This window comes from Micrasema longulum, unplaced genomic scaffold (genome assembly GCF_059751315.1).
Source record: "Micrasema longulum isolate JH-2025_06_02 unplaced genomic scaffold, ASM5975131v1 h1tg000210l, whole genome shotgun sequence".
NCBI classification, from domain to species: Eukaryota; Metazoa; Arthropoda; class Insecta; order Trichoptera; family Brachycentridae; genus Micrasema; species Micrasema longulum.
In genome coordinates, this window is record NW_028277415.1 from 911,328 (window position 1) to 934,856 (window position 23,529).

Consider the following 23,529-nt stretch of genomic DNA (forward strand, 5'->3'; position numbering starts at 1 on the left):
TCTAGACAAAAATATTTTTAAAATGATACTGATAAACTAACGGTATTAAGTTGCCTTTAAAAATACTAAATTATCAATTTCTCTATTATTTGAACAATATTATTTTAAAAGTGCAATTTCGTCTAATTTTTAATAAGAATAAGAAAAATAAAACAGCCAATGAAAGCTTGTAAATGCGTTGACTTCCATATTTCTTTGTAAAAATATGCGATTATCTAGAGTACAAATCATTTTTAAAAAAATTTTAAAAGCAAGCAAAAAGTCCACGTGACTGATTAAAATAATGATAGCCTTAAAATTTTTCCACAGCATATGTCCCTCAACGACAGCATATTATTGAATAAATAAAATTAATAAAGCTTCACATTTCACATACATAACAAGCAATTAATTAATAATTATTATTATGTTTACGTCAATGTGTCTGATAAACCTAAATTAAATTCACGGTTGACTGATATTAGCTGATTTTGTTTAGGAACATTTTTGAAAGAATATTAAAATAAAAAATTGAGAAATTTAACAACATTCGATATTTGATTTCCCAATTTTATTGAAAACGTTTAAAAATATATGCTGTTGGTGTTTCCAAAACAAGTGATCACGCCGTTACCCCGCGGAGTAGGCATATATAATAGATTATATATGCCTACTCTGCGGGGTTATTGCCATATTGTTATTTCTTTAGATACAGACCTCGCTTCCCCTACATTTATACATCTTCTCATGCATGCTCGACGATTATTCTGACTTTTGACATGTCCATTTTCAAGTATTTGTTGAATTTGGTCATGCCATGTCTTTCTTAATCTTCCTCGTTTTCTGCAACCATTATTATTTGAATTGTTAAACCCCTTAGCCGTTCTTTCGCACCTTATTCGCTGTGACCAACACAGAAATCTCTACATTTGTTAACGTACTGAAAACATTTTTATCACAGATTCGTCTGAGAGATCGTATCACATTTCTAAATCTGTTAATTAAATCAACAAAATAAAAATTAAAAAAAAATTAAATGCATATATCAGGCGAATAATTTAATTTGATATTAACATATTTTAACAGAGATGAAAAACATTACAGAAAAGGAAAATATATGTTGAAATATGGGCAGAATGTTGTACCAGCCAATGACAGGTCCTGTGGATGCCTAGACTTCTATATTCTCTTCTTTTAAATGTTCTTCATCTCTGTTGTAATATGTTTATATTAACTAGGAGGTTAAATCCAGTTCTTGTTTACAAAAAAAATGCCAATAAATCAATGTTAATAATAAATTTTATCAATTAATTATCTGTCATAATACCTAACGTTTAAATTACTATACAAAAATATAAATATAATAATGTTATTCATAACTGCGATAAACTGTGGAGTTTGAAAATTGCCGCTATAAAAAAATCTAAATAATATGGCGATGCCCCCTACCAAACACACCTATTCATCTCCGCGGTCATGCGCATACTGGTTTGATTACTGGCTTATCTAGCGCTAGCAAAAAGTGACGATGGAGATTTCGCTTTACAATCCGCGCTTGCGCAAATTGCGATTCTTCTAGGTTGTGGAAGCGATTGGATTATTTCAATACATTACTTTTTGTACGTATAGCTACTACGTGACGCGGCTGCGACACCGCATTTCTATAATCTGCAAAATCTCTGGGATCTCAAAAGGTCTGGGAGGCAATTACAAACACTATCTTCATCGGTATTTACCGATACGGTAGATATAACTTCTGTACTATCTCTATCTAACTCGGTATGCCACGTCATATGATCGAATTGAACTAATAAGTGGCGCTGAAACCTTACTCCGCGTTCCTTACTTGATTAAAATACTTTAAATAGGCTTCTGTGATAAAAAGCGTCCACTTCAAAGTGATTATAAACTCAAATAAATCCCAATGAAACCAAAAAATGCTCGCTCAAACGTGATTTTTAAATGACTTTTGAAAATTATAAAGACAGTATGCTTAACTTTTGATTATATTTATCTACCGAGGTATTACAAAGCCGGATCTTTTGACATATCGATACGTCCACTCGGGTAGATAGTAAAAGGGGTGGAAAAAATATTATACAGTTCGATGCTACTATATTATGTTGATAGGACACATTATCTATGCATTTCTAGCCGCTCGGACTCGAAACTGATAGTTATGTCAGAATTTAATTAGACTTCAAAATTTACTTATTTCTCTGTCGTATTCTAAATAAAAAAGAAAAACTGACAACATCAGAACGATTAAAAATGGAATAAATTGTAATTAAATTAAAAATTGATCGATGGAACAAAATTTTTGTCCTTAACTTGTGGTACAAGACCCGTCGGTAAATACAGATGTACCTATTTTAAAACTTGAAGATAGAGCGTCGGTAGTGTATCTTCGTATACTTTCGGGAGAACTTATCTTTAACTATATTGCCATGGTGAAGGTATGACGTCCTCAACTGCCCATTGTTATCGCAGTCTTGGTATCGTATTAATAGATTTACACATTAAATCAAATTAACTTTGAGGGTAATTTTAGCTATACATTTTGTTCTTGAACTTATATATAATATATTCAATTTGTTAAACAAATGACAAAAAAGATGGTGAACATTTAAGATTAGAAAATATGGAAGCATAAGCTTTTACAGGGCTCATGATCTGTCATTGGCTAGTTAAAGTGGCCACGTTACACACCGTGTAACATAATGTTTAATTTGTAATAAAAGCTATGTCCGAATATATTTTTTTTGTTTTCTTACTATTTGGTTTTCGTTTCCTGCATTTTTTTCTTATAATTGAAAATTCACCGTGACTTCGAAAAGACGGTTATTTACGACAAAAGAAAATGCCCCCAAAATTGATATGTTTTGGTAAATCAGAAGAACGCATTTTATAAATAAATAAGTATTCGTTTAATTATCTAATCTCCATCTTTAAGACATGATTTATTTTATCTTCCAACTATTCTTTAGCAAATACCTCTTTATATTGCTTTAGGTAGAATCAGAAATCATGACATTCTGTTCCTCGGTGACTAAAACACTAATCAATATTATGGTTTCTAGGCTCCTCCACCCAGAATGATCAGACTTATTAAGAGGTAACGCGGTCTTACTTTTCTTCATTCAAACGTAGTTTTTTTTTATTATTATTTTAATTCGCATTTTCTCCCTGGATTATAGCAGCATTGCAAAGATTAAAAAAAAAAAATCCAATTGAATTATTTATTTATTAAGGAAATCAAACAGTCTTTATATAAATACAAGGTACGAAAGAACAATTTAAAAAAGTAATACCAATTACATGTTTCACACTAATTTATTATGAATGCAGGAGGAGAGGGGAAAATTAATTGAATTCTAAAAAAGTAAAAATATGAATATTAAATAAAAAGTCCATGAAAGGGATAAGACATTGTAAAGCTCCAGCTTTACTTTCCTCTCTCTCTCTCTGATTCCATGAACATTAATATTTCTCCGTAAAATTTTACAACCGACAATAATTAATTAGATGCAGGTAGTAGATGTACATATGAATAAGTATAAATTAAGAGTTGAAATCAAAAGTTAAAATTAAAATCAAAAGTAAAAGTTAAAATTGAAATAATTTTTAAAAATTAAAGGTAAAGTTAAAAGTTTAAATTAAGAATTAAAATTAAAAAGTTAAAATTGAAAGTTAAAATTAAAAGTCAAATTAAAAGTTAAAAGTCAAAAAGGAGATAAATTTATAATGTCTTTAAAGATCTGATAAAAATATGGTATTTACAATGTAATACGTCGATGTCGCTTAAACTGTCATTATAGGTAATCTGTATTCTTCGAAGAGTGATATTTTTCAAATAATTAGTCATTGAGTTAGGAACATCGAAGAGTACAGATTGACGAGTTCTACGGACAGGGACTCGATATGAAATGCCTCTAACAATTTCTGGGCTATCAATTAGGTTATTCACAATTTTGTAGAAAAAGCTCATATCCAATATGGTACGCAGAGTTGCGAGATTTTATGCCTTGTAAAAATTGGCGGACTCAGTCTTACTTGAAAATGAAACATTATTTTTGAAATCTAATTGTCTAAGAAAATAGTTTTGAATATGTTCAATACGATTTTTGTAAGTATTATATTGAGGATTCCAAATCGGCGAACCAAACTCTAGGACACTACGTATATATATAAAAAAAAAGTTTTCATAATAAGTCAGTTCTTGAGAAAGGTTTGGTTGATCGTATGACAAACCGTAACATTTTGGAAGCTTTTTCTACGGTATTTTCGATTTGTTTGCTAAATGTAAGTTTACTATCAAGTACAACACCAAGGCCACGGACTTTCGAAGAAGAATATTATAGATATTTACCATTGGCGTGTCTTTATTGTTTTGGATTTTTGATCAATTGTTTCTTATGGGAGCTAGGACCATCCGAAAACCCCAAAATCTCACTGTTTTATCCGCCGGCTTCAGACGTACGGTATTTAAATATGATGAATCATTGTTGAAAACGGAAAAAATACCGACACTGAAAATTTTACTAAATATAATAAAAACATCAAAATCGGTCCAGTTTTGAAGTGCGGAAAACGGGACAGCGAAACGTAAACTTTGTCAATTTCTGTTTGTCAAAATCGGTCCGTTGGTCATGCAGTTGTCTTATTCGCACTGTATTGGGGAGGCATCTGTGAGAGAGTAACAGAAAGACAATGTTCAAATAACCATTCGTCAAAATTCATTTCTATAGCATATCATCTCTAACGAAAACCAGGATCTGAATGATTTTGGTTGGAAATTCAACAATTTTAACAATCAATAAAAAATAAACATTAATATTTAATAATTTTTTTCTGTAATAAACCAGGATTCCATTTAGTTTTTCCAATATATTTATTTGTTTTTCCTTTTTATTTCATCCTTTTTTTTCAAGTTTTATATTACTATATATAGGGTCAAAGCACCCGTAAATAACCACCCCCCAGTAAATGACCATTGGTTAATAAAACACAATATACTAAGAATTGTTACATGTGTCCATTCAAAAAACTTTTAACACTAGAAACTATGACAAAAGCAGTAGGCGGACACATCTTTTGGTAAGAAACAAATCTATCAGTTTTGAACTGTGAGTTGTCAAAAGGTAATAGTGCGTCTTCCCGTTAATGTTCTGAGATTGATAGTTTTATTATCAGGAAAGGTGTGGTAAGTGTTTTATTTGATGCTATTTCTTATGCAATTATTTGAATATATCCACATTCTAATGTGCTAGGGTGTTTTATAATGTTATAATGTAACTAAATCTGACTATATTTTTACTGGGGTAGTAGCGGTCATTCACTGATGATTCTGCTATTTTTTTAGAGTAATATTAATTATAATTGTAATACTCGTTTTTTAATAAAAAAGTTAAAATACTTAGAAAAATTAATGTGTTTTTTATTATTTTATTTTATTTTGTACGCTTAAATAATGAAATTTATACCTTAAATGTGGATTTCACTACAAGCTGAACCTTAAACGGTCATTCATTGGTGCTTTGACCCTAATTGCCTTTATCTTTATAATACATATATGACAAAAATTGACTTTGTCTTATGTGCTATTAAATATTTGTTTGCCTGTGAATTAAGTAAATATATATGTATATTTTTTAAATATTGCCAAACGGATTAACCAGATCACCATGAAATAAACTATTTCCGTTCGATTTCCTTTTGCAGGATTTTCCCCTGAGAGTCATAATCCCTTTTTGCACCTGCGCGGTGCTATTCTGAACCGCTCTCTCGGCCGTAGAAAATAATTTTATCTCGTGTATTTTGTATGTAAATACACGAGATGAAAGTGTATTCTACGGCCACGAGAGCGTTTGAAATATCACCCCTGGTTGTGGAAACGGCTCTGTGTTAGTATATCAATTAAAGCGTAACTCGATAAAAAAAATATTACCTGAAAGTAAGATGATCAATTGTATGCTTTAGGGACTAAGAAATATTTCAGTGTAAAAACACATTTTAAAAATGTTTATTTAAACAATGCTTTGAGTATGTCCAAATACTTGCAGACTGGCCGGATTTTCTCCCTAGGGAGCTGTTCATATTTAAAATTATTGCAACAGAGAATGAAACATTTTTGAGAAGGGAATATGGAAGTCTAAAGGGCTTATGACCTGTCATTGGGTTCAGGCGTTGCCTAGTAGGTGAATTGGTTCAGCCGGATGAATCTCACCCACATGATAAAGGTTTCAGCTCTTTTACTTCACAAAAGTCAACAGATTGAAGAGTTGAGGAAATGTGGATGTTTAAACATAGGCAGAATGGTGAATGTTACACAGTGTGTAAAGTGGCCACCTAAACCAGTCAATGACAGGTGATAAGCCATATTCCAGCCAGACTACCATATTCCCTTCTCAAAAATGTTTTCCCTCTCTGTTGCAACAATTTTAAATGTTTATTTCATGATAATTATTTATTTATTTCTTTATACATTAACTGTTCAAAGAACCTTTTACAAAAAAACATTTTACAGAAATAATCACAGCAGTGCACAATAATAACGTAGTTCATATTATGAAATAATAGAATAATTAAAACTAAACAATTTAGTGAACATGTAATATAAAAAACAAAAAAAGTGAAAAATAATGTCGGGAATAAAACTCTCTCAAGTACTAAATAAATCAATCCACCTTTAATTTGCATTATGGTTGTAGTGTGGATTTGTATAGTACAACCACGACCCGGGTAAAAATCTTCCAAGGGGATTGAAGATCATTTCACTTATTGAAAAAATTAAAAAGCAAAAAAATATTAATAACATGGGTTTTCTCTTTTCCAGATTTATGCTTACTATGACGAAAGTTTACACGGGTGGGGCATTCCGTCTCTTGATGTGGAGACTCTTCAGAATTCAAACCATCGAGTCAATTACCAATGTGAGGTAATTTATCATTTTATTATTTATACGGCCTAAGACAATTACAACAATTATATAAATAAACATATGTACAAGAAACTGAACAAAATAAACATAAAACTATGTATTAAAGACAAGCAAGCGCAATAAAATAATGGTATACAATGTAAAAAACTTAAAATACTCGTGTAATAAATCAAACACTGATTTGAGTCTACTGAACAATTTATTTTATTTTTACAAATATAAAAACAAAAATTTCGTGAAAAATTTTCGCCGTGTTAAGGCACTTTCAAACGAATTCGAATATTAGATGGATTGAATGTCATTATATAGTTATATAATTCAAGGTACTTAAGTAAAAAATAAAAACCATATTATGAACTACAGCATGTACATTAATCATAATTGTAGGAAAAAACCAATAGTTAAGGGCAAGGCTAAGTGTTTAATAAGTAATGGGGAATTTAGGTATTTATATTTGAATTACGGAAAAAAATATAACAAAATAAGAATTTATTGACAAACATGTATGTATTGTGAAATAATAATGGAACTTTAAAGTTTTATATTTTAAGATTATTATTGTGTAAATTATATTCATAAAATAATCATACGTTGGTGTTCTTTTTAATTTTGATACATGATTGAAATATTATGAAAAAAAATATTATAATTTAGTACTATACTTATATTTTTAAGAATTTCTAAAAATATAAATGCAATTGTAAAATAATTCATCTGTTAATAATGCATCATGCAAACGTGTACATAAAGGGACACAGTGAAAAATAACAGTCTATTTTAATATGTTTAATAGTGGTGAAGATATTAATAATATTATTAATATAATTTCCAAAACAATTATCTAGAGATATATAACAATAAAGCTTCATTAATTATGTTTGATTAATGTACATGCTATAGTTCATAAGATTATTTTTAATATTTACTTAAGTACCTTGAATTATATAACTATATAAGAACATTCAAAAGCTTAAAATTAGATACATTTCAACTTTACCCAATCACGTGATTGTCCGGAACAAGACAACAGTCTTTTGTCTGCTGATGATGCCGTGCGTCTTGCTAATAACAAAGAAGAACTGCAAAATTCTTGGTAACAAAGGTCTATGATGAATGCAAGGGAAGCATGCATGAAAATATGACTAAATGTTAAATCACCGTGAATGGGGTTATACTAAAACAAGTTGAGGAATTTGTGTATCTGGAAAGTATGTTTACTAGGGATAAAATGATATTGAAAGGAGGGTGAGTGCCGGGAACAGAGTGAACGGTGGACTTAAATCAACCCGGGCAAATAAATGTTTGTCGCAAGAGGCAAAATTAGCAGTTCACAATGGAGTCGTGGTCCCGACCCTGATGTATGGGAGCAAAGTATGGACTTGGGAAAACAGGGATGAAAGTAGGCTGAATGCTTTCGAAATGCGATCTCTCAGGAGAATGTGTGGTAAAACTATGAACGATAGATGCATAACTGTGGAGATCCGTACATTATGTAAGGCTGGAATAAGCATTATCGACAAAATCAAGAAATGAGTTCTGCGTTGGTTTGGACATGTAGAGAGAAAGGACAGCAAAAGGATGCAATGCGAATGTTGATGGATGTAGAAATAGAGGAAGACCAAAAAAAACATGGGATGACCAAATCCAACAAATACTTGAAGATGGACATGTCAAAAGTCAGAATACTCGGCGCGTGCGCATGAGAAGATAATGTAGAGGAAACGAGATCTGTATGCGAAGATATAATGATGTGGCGTTCTATCCTCTCTGCCTACCCTTACGGGGAAACGGCATAATTATGTGTTTCGTTTTTGTACATATCCGTAATACTTATTGCCTCTGCTCGGTTGTAGAATAATCTACAATGTCAAAGAGAGCTTTCATCAAATCCCCTTGTTATATTTATTACGATTAAAATGTCACTTTTTGAATTCTTCCATCTTTTCATTTCTTTTACAAATTTCTTTTTCACTTTTACCTCATCCTCGCCCCAAATTATTATTATTATTTTAGAAAACTTATGTAGCGCAATTCTCGTATTATAATACCTGAAGGGCGCTTTACAATGTGATTATATAAATTAATATTTTTAATTTTATCTTTTTGAATTGTAATTTAAGTTAAACAGTTTACGTTGTTATCACATGCTACGGTTTTTTTCAAGAGATTTCTAGAACAAGAACAATACTTAATTATAAAAGTAATTTTAAAGAAACCCTCAACATTTAATACGGAAAGTCTATGTAACATATTTAAGGTTCATACAATAGACACTCTTTATAAAAAAATATCATTATACAAATTTATAAAGAAGAAAAAAAAAAGAATTTGAGATGAATATGTCACTCAGATACCAACATAATATTAAAATTCCTAAATTCCACACAAGTCATGGTCAAAATAGCTTTGTCTTTAAATGTGTAAAAAATTATCATAATCTCCCCAATGAACTAAAAACAATTAAAAATAAAATATCAATAAATAAATTTAAAGTAAATCTAAAGAATTTTCTTTTACACGTGTAAAAACTGCATTAAATGTTAATTAATATGAATGTATTATTAATTTCACTTCAAAAACATCACTTCACTCTCACAGTTTCGCACTTTTCATGCCGTTGGGCCTGCGACCTGAAATGCGCGGTCACCGAAGTAGATATAATGTAGATTTTTAATAAAGTTTGTTTTTTTATGTTTTTTTATTATTACTATTTTTAAATGGAAAGAAAATACTTTTACTTAACAAAATATTTATATTTACATTGTATTTTTTCAAATTAAACCGTTAAATTGTTTCTTTTCGTAGTAAAACAATATTTTTTAAAGTTACAGTTTTTTTTTAATGTTAGGTAAGAACTACACAACTCATCATGATCATCATTCCCATTCCGCTAATAGAGCATTGGGCACTTATAAGTAGTAGTAGTATACTTGATTCCCAACGCATCATTTCTGTTTGTAACTAAATTTATGTCTTATGCTCCAGGCGCCAGTCCAGGGACAGTGAAATATTATAGTTCAACCTTCCAGCGGGTGCGCTGATTTGTTTTCCTTATGCGGGCGCTTGTGGTAAATTTTACGGCATCAAATTTTCCCCATGTAAATGGTTTTTCTTTATATAAATGTTAAGGAATTACTTTAGGGTTATGAAATATTATTCATTCTTCTTCTTATGGTTCCCCTCCCCCAATGGAGGTTGGAAATCATCGTTGCAATTCTTACTTTATTGGCAGCTGCTTTGAACAAGGACTAAGTGCTGCAACATAACCAGTCGCGCAAGTTCTTAAGCCAAGAGATGCGCCTTCTACCTGCACTGTGTCTTCCTTCAATCATTTCCTGTGGAATGATTTGTAAAATTTTATATTTTTCGCCTCTCATCACATGCCCAAAGTACTCAAGTTTTCTTTTCTTTATGGTCTTCAGTACCTCTTTATCTTTTTCCATCCGTCGGAGAATATCATCGTTTCGGACTCTATCCACCCAGGAGATTTTAAATATCTTCCTGTAGCACCACATTTCAAAGGATTCGATCTTTTTTGAAGTGTTTTGGGTGAGTGTCCACGTTTCGACGCCGTAAGAAAAAGTAAGTAAAAGTACTGAGAAGACGTAACTTCGAGCAATGCGCATTCGGAGGTCTAAATAAAAATCTCTTCTGCAAGGTCACGCATCCTGAAAAAGCAGTCTCGCGCCATCTCTATTCTGACTTTGATCTCTTGCGAGTGATCCCATTATTTATCATTCAGCCAGCATTCTAAATATTTATATTGATGAACTTGCTCAATAACCTGCGCTCCAAGTTTTAGTAATTGGGAAAGTTTGTGGCTTGTTCCGAATAACCATTCATTTAGTCTTGGAAATATTCATCTCTAGCCCTTTATTCAAACTTGCCGTGTGAACTTTGTTCAATAATACATAGTTGCAGGCATTCCATACTATCTGCTAGAAGGACAATATCATCCGCGTATCGGATATTGTTTTTAATTTGTCCATTTATGCTAATGCCGTTTGTTAGTTCATTTAGCGCATCTCTAAAAATGGCTTCTGAGTACATATTTAAAATATATTATTAATGGCATTATTAAAAAAACGAAACAAAAGTCTAAATATGTTCAAATATAAAAACTCCCTGTCACTCTATGGAAAGTAAGTCTCATCATCTCCATAATAGAACACGTCTAAAATAAAAATAATACAGTTAGCTTTAAAAGAAACGATATAAATGAGAAACAAGTGCAAAAAAATAGTTTTTTTTAATATACTTACACTTTAAGGCGCGTGTCGTAAAATTTACGATCAACGAAAATTTACAAATATCAATGAATAGCAAAAACTTCCAAGCACACCCAGTTCGTCTTTAGTTTAGAGAGACACTGATCCTCGAATAGCTCGAATAGCTCGATGATTGCGACTAAGTGGTATGAGTGGAGGAAGCGATAAGGCGCATTGGTCGTAAAAGGTCGGCGCTTCGACCATTTCAGGAATTACACACGAGATCTCTTCCATGGTAGTTAAATGCCCTGACCATGAGACCTCGAGGCGGACAAAAACTATTGACTTAAAACTACAAATCTATAGTCGTAGAAAACTACACCAAAATCAAGTCCCCGATACTACCGCGGGATCTTAATTCCACTCCTATTGATATTAATATGCAGTTTTTAATTTCAGCACAATGAGACCAAAACTAGTCCGAGATCGGAGAAATCTTGCAACTTCCGTGGGAAATATTATAGTGAGCAGGTGTACCAGTGGTGGGTGAACTACGGATGTTTTCAATACACGCAACCCAATCTCCTCAAACCTCAGGCCAAACCCAACATCACAACTTGTTCTTACAACTCAAATGATACAGACAAAGCTCCTTGCTTCATTATTGTGAGTAAATATTGAGTTTATTATAAAAGGTTTTGTTCCGAATCGGGTTGTGGTCCCGTGGCTATTGTCTCGAACTCACAGCTCAAAGATCCGTGGTTCGAATCCCACTCTACCCCAACCTTATGCCTATTTTTTAATAGTGAGTTATTTACAACTCGTTGAAAATGAGCCTCAAAATGGAATATTTGGGTAAATCAGAAGAACGCAAATATTTCTTTAAAATAAAAAAACGTACTTGTAAAATAAATCGTTGTAGAGTTTAATCTTTATATTTATAATTCCTCTGTATGTGTGATTTCACAGAACTCCTTCTAAATGGTTTAACCGATTTACGTGTGGTTTTCAGAGAAATATAGATCTTTGTGCTGTGCGTGTTCGTAAATATTAAAATCTTCAATCTAATGTGTAAAAAAGAAGTAAAGAGCATAAATGTTTTATTCATCGATCTACCAGGGTTGCATTCAAGGAGAATGCATTAACAAAAAAATGAAAAATGTTGTTTTTTTGTGTATAAAAAAGTTTGTTTTTGAATGTTTACAAACAGCATTTGTTTTTTGTGAATCTCAATCAGATTCTTTCCTTAAATTTTTTATAATTGCCATCCATTTATTTCTTTTTACTGGATTTTTGGTAATACTAAAATAATATTAAATTTGAAAACACTTTTAAAAATCGTATTTCCACATAAGTACACCCCTCTCTTGGTGAGAAGACCGGAGTTTAACGTTTGCAAAAAGAATCCCATATTTGAAAAAAATATGTATTTTGTTTTGGAATTCAACCATAAACAAGTAGCTACTTAAATGTAATATTTGAATATTAACAATTTTTAGTTTTAGAATTTAATCACAAACAAGTACCTAGGTACCTACTTATCAATAAAAAGTCCTTTTCCAAGGCAAGCCAACGTTTGGGCAGGACAACGTCTGTCGGGTCAGCTAGTATTTATATAAAATAGTAATAATATAAACATTGTCCCGTTGCAACAGATCTATACAGGTTGCAGTGATGTTAGGGATTGGAAAGCCAATAGAAGATTATTCAATCAAAGATAGATATTATAAATACATTTCATTAAGTCCAATTAGAGGCTTCCTCATAATATTGGTTACATAAATAATAAAATAAGTTAAATGTGGACAGCTGTGTCAATTTTCAAGTCGAATGTTTATATTTCAGGAACAACCCTCTGGGTTGAAATGTTTTCAGCTTGATGAGAAGAGCCCCGTAATTCTTAATGAGTTGAGAAAATTATTTGTGTCTGAGGAAATCGTAAAGAGGTGGATCAGATGCACGAAGGCTTCGAGAAATTGTTGCAAAGATGTAATGCTTCATTCTCAACCGAGTGAGTTGTAATATGATTATTTGAATAATATTTTTTTGAGAGATAAAGATACTCAAAATCGATGAAGGAATATAATATTTTGTTATCATGTCCAACTATAGTCAGAAGGATGATGTTTTAACAACTGCAAGTATGTTTATTATGCCCTGTACAATGTTTGAATAACGAAAATTTCGTATTGAGTACTGAAATACATTTTGTAAGCATTCCTGTAGTATTTCTAATGTTTTGATATATACATACAATATATATAAATATATATATATTTATAAAGTTTGATAATTTATGAAGTGACATTTGTGTAAAAATCACCTCAAAGGCGCTGTACAATAAAAAAAATATCCCAGCATCTTTTGCAGCTACAGAGCGCAAAGACGGTTTAACCATTTTATAAAATGACAGAGCGTATTCTCAGAGTCTTAAAAATCCACAGGACACGGTAAAATTAGGGTTATTTCATTTTCATTTAATTATTTTTATTTATTTATTTACTTCTTTCAGGTAAGAATCCCCTAATATGAGTTAGACTTATGGCATACTTGCTACTGCGTTTGCTTGCCATCCAACAGAAAAATAATACAATAAAAATCGATCCACATTATGTGCCTTGCGGATTTTTGTGATTACCTGAAATGTGCCTTATTATGGTTATAATTATTTCCAATAACTATGTGACATACTTTGATCATAAATGTATTCTCCAGAAACTGAGTGTGCTTTGTATTAGGTACATTTTCCAAACATATTTTTGAGTAATTTAAAATTCTTTGAAAATACCTGCGTCACTTTTGGAGACCACATAAAAGTATTAAACGATAACACATAACATCCAGTTTTATGAAAACTCACATGTCACTAAAAGTCAAACATAGGGCTCCGAGCGATAAAGCTGCAAAAATAGATTTTTAATGTTATTTTTAAAACACAATATTTTTTGCAGCTTTAAATACATGTCCCGCAGTATGGGATGCTTGGACTTGCTTCCACCCCCAAGAAGCTGGAAAGGTTTCCAGAGAAGTTTGTACAGAGTTTGCTTACTCAAATGCTGGACCGGCTTGCCACCGTAAGTAAACAAGTCTTACCGAACTTTTAAATATACAATTCACATACCCACAAAATTTAAAAATCTAAGAAACTTGAATACAAATAACAATACATGTAATACTCGTATACATGTCAGCATCACTGAAAACATTTCAATATTATCCAAATACAATAAAAAATCTATGTTGCTATGTGTTTGAATTAAAAAAATATTTTTATCAATTAATTATCTCATGCATTGAAGAGTATTTGGCATTTAAATTAATAACCTCACTATGGATATGTTGCATCATCAGAAAAAAATATATATAATACTACAAAATAATTCAATTATTTGCATTATACTTTTTTTAATGCTGGTCCTACAAGATCTGTATCGCCACTGTAATTTAATTATTTTTATGAAGCGGCTTCAGATTCTGAGTTATTAAACTAGATTGTTATTAATTAAAATAACACATAATAAATACTTAAGACAGAACCAACCTTTTCAATATGGAAACCTTCAAAATGATTACGGTTTTCACTCCCTTGTGCCAAGAACTCTTAGACTCGCCAACACAAATAATGATCATGACTTCATGGTAACAAATTGTCTTCCGTCGTGCAATAACTGTATATCATTATTTATCACCTACCAATTACAATGTACAAAATATGAATATTTAAAAAAATGTGAAAGGAAGAGTATGCTAGAAAATAAAGTTACAAACATAGAGTCAATAACAACAATAAAAAGATTACTAAATCACCAATACACATTACGATACGAGAGAAAGAGTTTAAAACTGATAATTCTAACATAAAAAAGATCCACCTCTCCTGGTAGGCTGTTTGAAACACCAATCATCTTCTCCACAGACATCAACTAGGGATAAAAACAAGAGAGGATTTCCAATGTGGAGAAAAACAGAATCTCCAAACTCATTGAACAAGGGATTGAAGCTGTACGACGAGTAACCCGAAGAAATAAAAGAAAAAGAAAATATTAAATTTAAAATTCACAAACAAATAAACCAACCATCACGCCGTCTCCCCGTAGGGGTAGGTAGAGAGAATAGAACGCCATATTACTCTATCTTGGCATACATACCTCGTTTCCTCTACATTCATACATCTTCTCATGCACGCACGCCGATTATTCCTACTTTTGACATGTCAATCTTCAAGTATTTGATGGACTTGATCGTGCCATGTCTTTCTCGGTCTTCCACGTTTTCTGCATCCATTAACGTCCGCATCGTAGATCCTTTCGCTGTCCATTCGCTCTACATGTCCAAACCAACGCAGCACCCTTTTCTTGATTCTGTCGATAATGCATGTCTCAGCCATACACACTTCACGGATCTCGACATTTGTGCACCTATCATACACCGTTTTACCACACATTCGCCTGAGGAATCACATTTCGACCTACTTTAATAATCATTTTTCCAATTCCATACTTCGCTTCCATACATTAGAGTTGGTACTAGAACTTCGTTGTGAACTGCTAGTTTAGCCTCCTGCGATAAACATTAATTTGAAAAAATATGTTCTTGAGAAAGTTTGATAAAAATTGTAATGTTATTGAACGTTTATATTAGTTCTTTTCATGTTATGAACTAAATTAATAAAGCATAAATAAATCAACGGTTCATTAGTCCTGCATTCACGAAGAACAAAATAGTCTGCGTTGTCTAGCTCTCTAATAGTTGCTCGGTGCACATCATTTTAAGCGTTCAAAAATATTAGGATTATAAATTAACTCGTTCAGAAGTTTAAAAGCTATCACAGGCAAAGCTATTCTCCTTCAGGCCAGAAATTTGTGATGCTAAGCATACTTAAAGGAAATAATGGTATTGCAATAAGTAGTATCCACACTTCTTTAGGTAATGAAGAAACTTCATCTGCATTATATCCACTACAGGTCCTTAAGTGGCTTCTTCAGGTTATCTACTATTAGCTTCTGCGGATTTTCATATATCATCTTCACGCTTTTTTTAATCATTCTTTTTTGCCGGATTCCAGATTTTAGCAAAAAGCAGTGCCTAAGTGATGGGCAATGGAACCAAACAACGGACTATTCTACATGCAGTGTTACGGGGCGGTTGGTGGCACGCGTGAACATGCACATCGCGTGCCTCGCCGTGGCCATCGTGCTGGGCGTGCCCGCTGTGATCGTGCTCGCGTCCTATCGTCGTCTTCGTGCGCGCAGACTAGCTCTTCACCGCAACTTACTGGCGGCCATCTTGATCAGAAATTTGTTGGTTATCATTACCAAGAGTGTTGTAAGTGTTTAATATATTTATGGCAAACGAGGAAATCGTTTTATAGTTCTGGGATACTGAGCTAAGTTGTTTGTTTTGCAATCATTTTTCTTGTACTTAGGCCGAAATAATTCAAGTTCACAAAAGTAATTTAGACACTTTACAAAAAAATGGTTTAAAAATAAATACTTCAAGTTCTCCAGAACAAATATTTTACCTCTTTAAAAAATTAGTAGAATTAATTAATTAAGTGTAAAATGATCAATTAAACCTGCTAATGACAGGCCATAAGCCCTGAAAATGCTTATATGTACTCCAATACTTCTTTCTTAGAAAAATACGTTTAAACATCTAGTATTTCAATCAAATTGTTTTTAATTTCGTACACTGTGAGAGAACTGCAGGTTTCGTTTAAAAATATATACAGGCTCAATCAATTTATTTTTAAGCATCTACTTCATCTTTTTATTCAGGTAGTATTAGACGAGTTACAGTCCTCGTCAGATTCCACGGTGATGTCCAGAAACGAGTTTCCTTGTCGTATGTTGGCCACCATGGAGAAACTTGCTTCCAGCGCCGCCTTCACCTGCATGCTTGTGGATGGCATCTTCCTTCACAGGACCATTGTGGCAGTCTTTAAAAAAGAGCTCAACTACAAGATCGTCTATTCTCTAGCGGCAGGTTAGATCCAAATTCAATGATCAATCATGTTTCTACTATGCAATTAAATCATACCAACCTATTAACTAACAAAGCGTATTTATATTTACAGTGTCAACCGTTATACCAGTAATAATTTGGGCGTCTTTGATGTCAGTGTATAATGATAACCATTGCTGGATAGTGTACTCAACTCCTGGTATCCAGTGGGTCTTGGACGGTCCACGGATTGCCATGCTGGCCGTCAACACTATACTTTTGATTGATATTTTGCGAATTCTTTTAACTAAACTACGGAGGAAGGAAAATTCGAATCAATTGTGAGTTTGAAAAGTAATGAACCTTAAAATAATCGGGTCGAAAGTTAAGCTTTGATTTGCTCGTAGAGGTTTACATTAACGATAGTTTATTTTCAGGAGTACTACAAAAGCGACTCTTTTCTTGATGCCCCTTTTCGGAGTTCAATTTTTGCTGACAGCATGGAGACCGAATACGACGTCTTGTGACACAGAGCAGGCGTATTATTTTTTCACTTTTATTATGGATGGCTTTCAAGGGATCATGGTTGCTGTACTGTATTGCTATCTCAATAAAGAGGTAAATTTATTTGAGATTAAGCATGAAATATGCTTTGTAAAAAAAATATATATTAAATCACTGTTTTTATTTTCAAGGTCCACACACTACTAATTACAACTTACAAGAAAACGGAGAACGTTGTAAATAATAGATTTAGAGCAGAGCCGAGACGAAGACGAGTTACATCTCAGAACATCGGAGCGAGAAGAGAAACATTCTCTACTATGGTTGACAGTCAACCGAACAGAGAATACGATAATAATGATAATTTGGAAGATGATAATAACGCCCAATCAGATGCAAGACGATTTGAAACACCTGTAACGGATAGTGGGGTAGATTTTGGCGAGAACATACAACAACCGGATATGTTAACTCCACCAGTAGTTGAGGATTATGATAGTTGCAATTCCTTTACTATTCTTAATAATGCTTACTCTCCCAGTGAAGATGGTTTTATTAGTCTCGATTTTGAGTACGATGAAGCGCCTCCCAATGCACGCGGTTGTCTACAGATTCCACCTTACTCGCCTTGTGAAAATCTCTCCGACTATTTTCAAGAAGAAAATAACTTACAAGATAATAACAAAAATTACTCAAATGTATGGGCCATCAATCCTGCATTTGAAGAAGATATTCCAAAAATACATGTCACCAAGTGTGAAAATGTAATGACCAATATAGATTCGACTTTTACCAATGGACATATTAGTTCAACAAATACTTATTTTAATGCCGGCGATGACTCTGAAAAAAGATTGACACTTGAAATCAAAGATCCGAAAATATTTATTTCTAGCGGGTATGAAGACCATTCGTTGGTTGCCAATCACGATGCATTGAATAATAATAAAACAAAAAATGTAAGCAAAGTGATTGAAACAAATATGAAAACTGTTAATCCATTTATACAAATTGCTGATTTGAATAAAGAGGATCAATTATCCGATTCTGCAAGTAGAAAGAACTCTTCTGTTTCTATGAATTCACTATCCGAAGATATAGTGGAGAACATAGATGCTCTAGAACTTTCTAAAGAAGAAAATTTTAAGAATTCTGTAGTAGATTCTCAAAGGTTGAAAAATAAAGATTGGGATGATGTTTATATAGATCCTATGAAATTATGTCCTAATAGACCAAAAAGTGACAAAATAGTATTTTTAAATGAATAAATGAATAATGAACAAGTAAGGGGTGACACTGTATGATTTAATTCAATAATGTAAATATTTGTTATTAAGAATAAAAAGTAATCAAAAGAAATTAAATAGTATTGTTCAACAAATCGTCGGTAGGGCATTTAAAGTTAAACAAAATACTATTTTTGTTCTTATCCACGGTAACAAAATTTATAGTTTTCTTACAAAATGAGTAACATAAAATATATAACCAACGAATTTAAATAAAAATACTCAATAATATATATTTGAATTTTTTTTTATTGTTTTTTTTAAAAGAAGATTGTTGTCATTTTATGTAAAATAAGTCGATTTCAACATCTTTTTGAATTATAAATATTAGTAATTTCGTTGACTAGTCGATCATTGATATTTTTTATATGATTTTGGTACGTACTTAAAGCCAAGCTACAAAACTTAGTGTTGGTACCTTCAACTGATATGGCCCGATGCACTTTTAGGTGCTAAAGTAGGTAATAAAGTCTTATATCTATTGAGTTGGGCGATTTTAAGATGCCTACCATTTTCAACGAATGTAAATCTCACACGGCCAAGATGATTTTAACAAATGATACTCATTTCAGCAGCATCTAGAATTTCGACTCTGAATCATATTTTAAAACTCTCGTTATTATTTTTTACCAAACCTTTAAGATTGCCTTCAAATTTGTTAGAAATAATTTCGATAGATGGTGTAATAAAATATTTTTCTTTGTTGTGGCACAGAATAAATAACGGCACACAGAAGTTTTCTTCTTTTTTTTCCTTTTATTAAGGACTTCCAACAAAATATGATGACATCAATATTTTTTTATGTTTATTATTTTATACGTATACAGTATTATGTCTGTACTCTTTTTATTTGATTATTAATTAAAACTAATGTCTGAGCACCCGATGACAAACTATTATTGAATAGTTTATCGGGACAAAATATATTTTAATACTTCGATTACTTTATAATGTATTATTATTGTGATAATGTGTATACTTTATTAAATAAAGAGTCTGTGAACTAAACATGGATTTACAAACAAAAATAAAAATTTAAAAATCATAGACAGAAAGGCATAAGAAAATGGACACAAAAAATAGAACATAAAAAATATATCAACAATATTTTGAGTTTGTCCAAATTTTTGTAGACAAGGACTGGATTCAACTCCCTGGGGAGCTAAACCAGCCATTGACAGGTCATAAGCCCTGTAGATGCCTAGACTTCTATATTACCTTTTCATCTCTGTTGTAATATGTTAATAAAAAATATATAAAAGAATAATATAAAATAATAATTGTAATAATAAAAATGGAACTAAGCAAATAAAATTTCAACATTAATTGAAATAGTCACTATCAGAAAAAATCCATCAAACACCCATCAAAAACCCAATAGTGCCTATTTAACAGAAAAGAAATACTTGCGGTAAAAAAATATAGGTAGGTAAATTTAATAACTAGAAAAATTACAACAAAATACAACAAACATAATCTTATAATAACTTAATAACCATAATTATATATAAATTCAAACAGAAACCGAACAAAATATTTTAAATTATTGACAAGCTTTAGAATAAAATAATATTAAATATTTTGCTAGGTATAACGACTTGCGGTAGGTACCCAATATTATATTAAAAACTAATAAACTTAGAATATACCCACATAAAAACAAATTGCAATTTAAATTTTTAGTGCTATTGTTAAAAAAAATATCAGTAGATAGTAAGTGTTTGCATCAGTATCTTTTTAATATTTTAATGGATTATAAATATTATATACATAACTTTTTGTTTAATACGTCAATATATTAAACCCTATTAAAATAGTACAAAGATTATTTATTGAAGCAATTCTAAAGAAACTCTCAATATTCAATACGGAAAGTATATTTAAAATATTTAAGGTTCATACAGTAGACACTCTTTATAAAATAATTTCTATAATACAAATTTATAAAAAATAAAAAATAATTGGATTTGAGAAGAATAAGTCACTCAGATACCAACATAATACTCGTATTAAAATTCCTAAATCCCACACAAGTCATGGTCAAAACAGCTTTGTCTTCAAAGGTGTAAAAATTGTAATAATCTCCCCAATGAACTAAAAACTATTAAAAATAACATTTCAACAAATAAATTTTTGAACACGTGTAAAAACTACATTCAATTTTAATTAGTATGAATATATTATTGTTTTATGTTTTTTCTTTATATTTCCTATGTTTCTATTTTTTTCTTATGTACTCTTATTAATTTTTTATTAACTCTTATAATAAACAACTACAACAGTGTAAGTCACTCTCCAAGCACGGGAATTGGTCCCTTTTTTTAAAGAGTTACAGTGATAACATTTACTAGATGTGTAAAAGTAGATACGTATAGAATTTTAAAAAAACATGTACCTTTCATGAAAATTATTAATAAAAAAATAATTATCACCTGCATGTTTTAACCATTACCATTACCTTTCCGCACATAATGGTGCACAGAGCACTACATTGGAACTCTGCAGTGCATTGAAACTGCAGCGTTTGTCGATCATTTTTTTAGATTAAGGTAAGGTGATCATTCTTACGCTTCAACAGGAACAGCCCAGGAACCATGAAATATTTAAGGGTAAAAACACCTTCATAAATAAGTCAGTCGTTTCAGAAATAAAACGCGAGACCCCTAGCATGGTAGGCAAACGCTTTGACCACAATTGGATCACTGCATCTTCAATATTAATAGTAAAATATTATATCTTTATATACATATATAGGCCTTTGTCCATGTGTAATTTATGCTTCCATTAGATTAAGACATTTTTTTGCAACAACAATATTTATTTATAAGGATGCAGTTATTGAAGTATTAAGTAACATTGATGGTTTTATTGATACATTTATTTAACGTAAATAATTTACATAAATAATTTTATAGTAAAATAATTTTACGTTTTTTTTTGTTGTTGTTTCTGTTTCTGCGTAACAAATAAAAAATCATAAAGAAATAAATAATTTAGAATTGAAATAGTAGAGTTGTGTGTAAAAAAATAATAAAATTAATCGATATAAAAAGGCATATACGTACATATACAGGGTGTTCATTAAACCCTGTCACATCCGAAACCACGATGATCAGTATGAGCAAGAATACATATTGGCACATTAAAATATTTTTTTAGAACGAATAAATTTTACAAAAAGTAAAATGTCAAAAAAAGCAAATGGTTGCTTACTTCTGCAGGGGTGAAACGAGAAGGGGAGAAGGGGGAGTCTGATACTGCACCCCGCTCCCCTCACTTCTCCCCTGCAGAAGTAAGCAACTATTTGTTTTTTTAAATATATTATTTAAAAAAAAAATCTTTGGTCTTAATATTGTTTTGATATGCTAATATGTTTTCTTGTCCATACTGATCATCGTGGTTTCGGATGTGATAGGGTTTAAAGAACACCCTGTATATGTATCTACATACTTACTTATACATTACATACATTATTGAATATACATACATTATAGAAATTTATAAGGAGCCTGGAATATCGTTTTGGTAACATTGAAAATGATTACGGCGCATCTTTGATCAATTTTAATATAGAATCACTACAAAAAAGGCGCCTTAGATATGATTTAAATTTTCTTTTCAAAATTCTCAATAACATAGTTGATTCGCCGTATCTTTTACAAAATATTGGTTTCCGTTGTCCTCTTCGCTATACTAGATTAAATTCCCTTTTTTATGTACCAACTTGTAAAAACAATTATACCTCGAATTCATTCATTAGACGTACCTGTAGAAATTATAACGGACTCAGTATTGATGTAGACATTTTTAACGGCACGTTGCATTTGTACAGAAAATTTCTTCATGGGGTCGATTATTTGGGATAGTTGCTGAATGTACATCTTGAGTGGTTTATGCTATGTTTATGTGCCGCATGTAATGTATATGTTTGTGTATGTTTTATATGTGCGTTCATGTGTGTGCGTGGATGGCTCGGAGTGTACATTCGGTATTTTTATTTATTTTAATTTATTACCTCCATGGAAAACGCAAATGTCAACAATTATCCTTTTTTCACTTAAAATTCTTATTTATTTTTTATTTTTTGTCACATTTAATGTTTATATCTTTTTAATTTATGAAAACTTAATTGGTCTTTTTATGTCAAAAAATTGTTGTTTTTAATACTGATTTTGTATGACTGTATGTTTTCTAAATAAAATAAAATAAAAATAAATAAATAAAATACACATATTGTATAATTATAATACATTTAATGTTAGCTATGGAAGGATTTTATTTTGTATACCATGTCCAAATAGTGTATATATGTGCATTAGTAAAATTATGAGAGGAAAGAATCAAAGAGCATAGACTTGTAAACATAGGCAAAAGGTAAATGTCAAAGTGTGTAAAAAGAACACTAAAAACAGACAATAAAACGCCACAGCTTGGAATTCTTTGATATAGATCTTCCGGCTTTTCGTAGATCTCTTCACTACTAAAACAGTGTGGAAAGAAGATGGATTGACATGACTTAGCTCAAAGTCTTACATGTTTATCGTGTCTATGAATTTATTTTTTAGCATAATTTCATTGCCCTTGTTTGCCTTTGCTACATTGTTTTATGTTCTTTCTGTTTAGTTACTTTTCACATGTTTCTTAATATAACTGTTGTAATTGGCTTAGA

At 31.3% G+C, this 23,529-nt stretch overlaps 1 protein-coding gene across 7 annotated transcripts in view; it reads left to right on the forward strand.

The window, feature by feature from the left end:
• Nucleotides 1–21,687, forward strand: part of LOC148283722 (calcitonin gene-related peptide type 1 receptor-like) — a 65,114-nt gene extending 43,427 nt beyond the window's left edge. For 5 of the 7 annotated variants that reach the window (XM_088243406.1, XM_088243411.1, XM_088243408.1 and 2 more), the window contains 9 exons: nucleotides 6,815–6,916; nucleotides 11,587–11,793; nucleotides 12,973–13,138; nucleotides 14,079–14,201; nucleotides 16,193–16,452; nucleotides 16,905–17,112; nucleotides 17,204–17,411; nucleotides 17,508–17,688; nucleotides 17,766–21,687. In XM_088243406.1, the coding sequence (XP_088099532.1) occupies nucleotides 6,815–6,916; nucleotides 11,587–11,793; nucleotides 12,973–13,138; nucleotides 14,079–14,201; nucleotides 16,193–16,452; nucleotides 16,905–17,112; nucleotides 17,204–17,411; nucleotides 17,508–17,688; nucleotides 17,766–18,842 (2,532 nt within the window). In that variant the 3' untranslated portion in view covers nucleotides 18,843–21,687. Of the gene's footprint in view, nucleotides 1–6,814; nucleotides 6,917–11,586; nucleotides 11,794–12,972; nucleotides 13,139–14,078; nucleotides 14,202–16,192; nucleotides 16,453–16,904; nucleotides 17,113–17,203; nucleotides 17,425–17,496; nucleotides 17,689–17,765 lie in introns of those variants that run through there. The other 2 variants (XM_088243413.1, XM_088243414.1) reach the window with 2 other exon arrangements.
• Nucleotides 21,688–23,529: the final 1,842 nt, after the last annotated feature.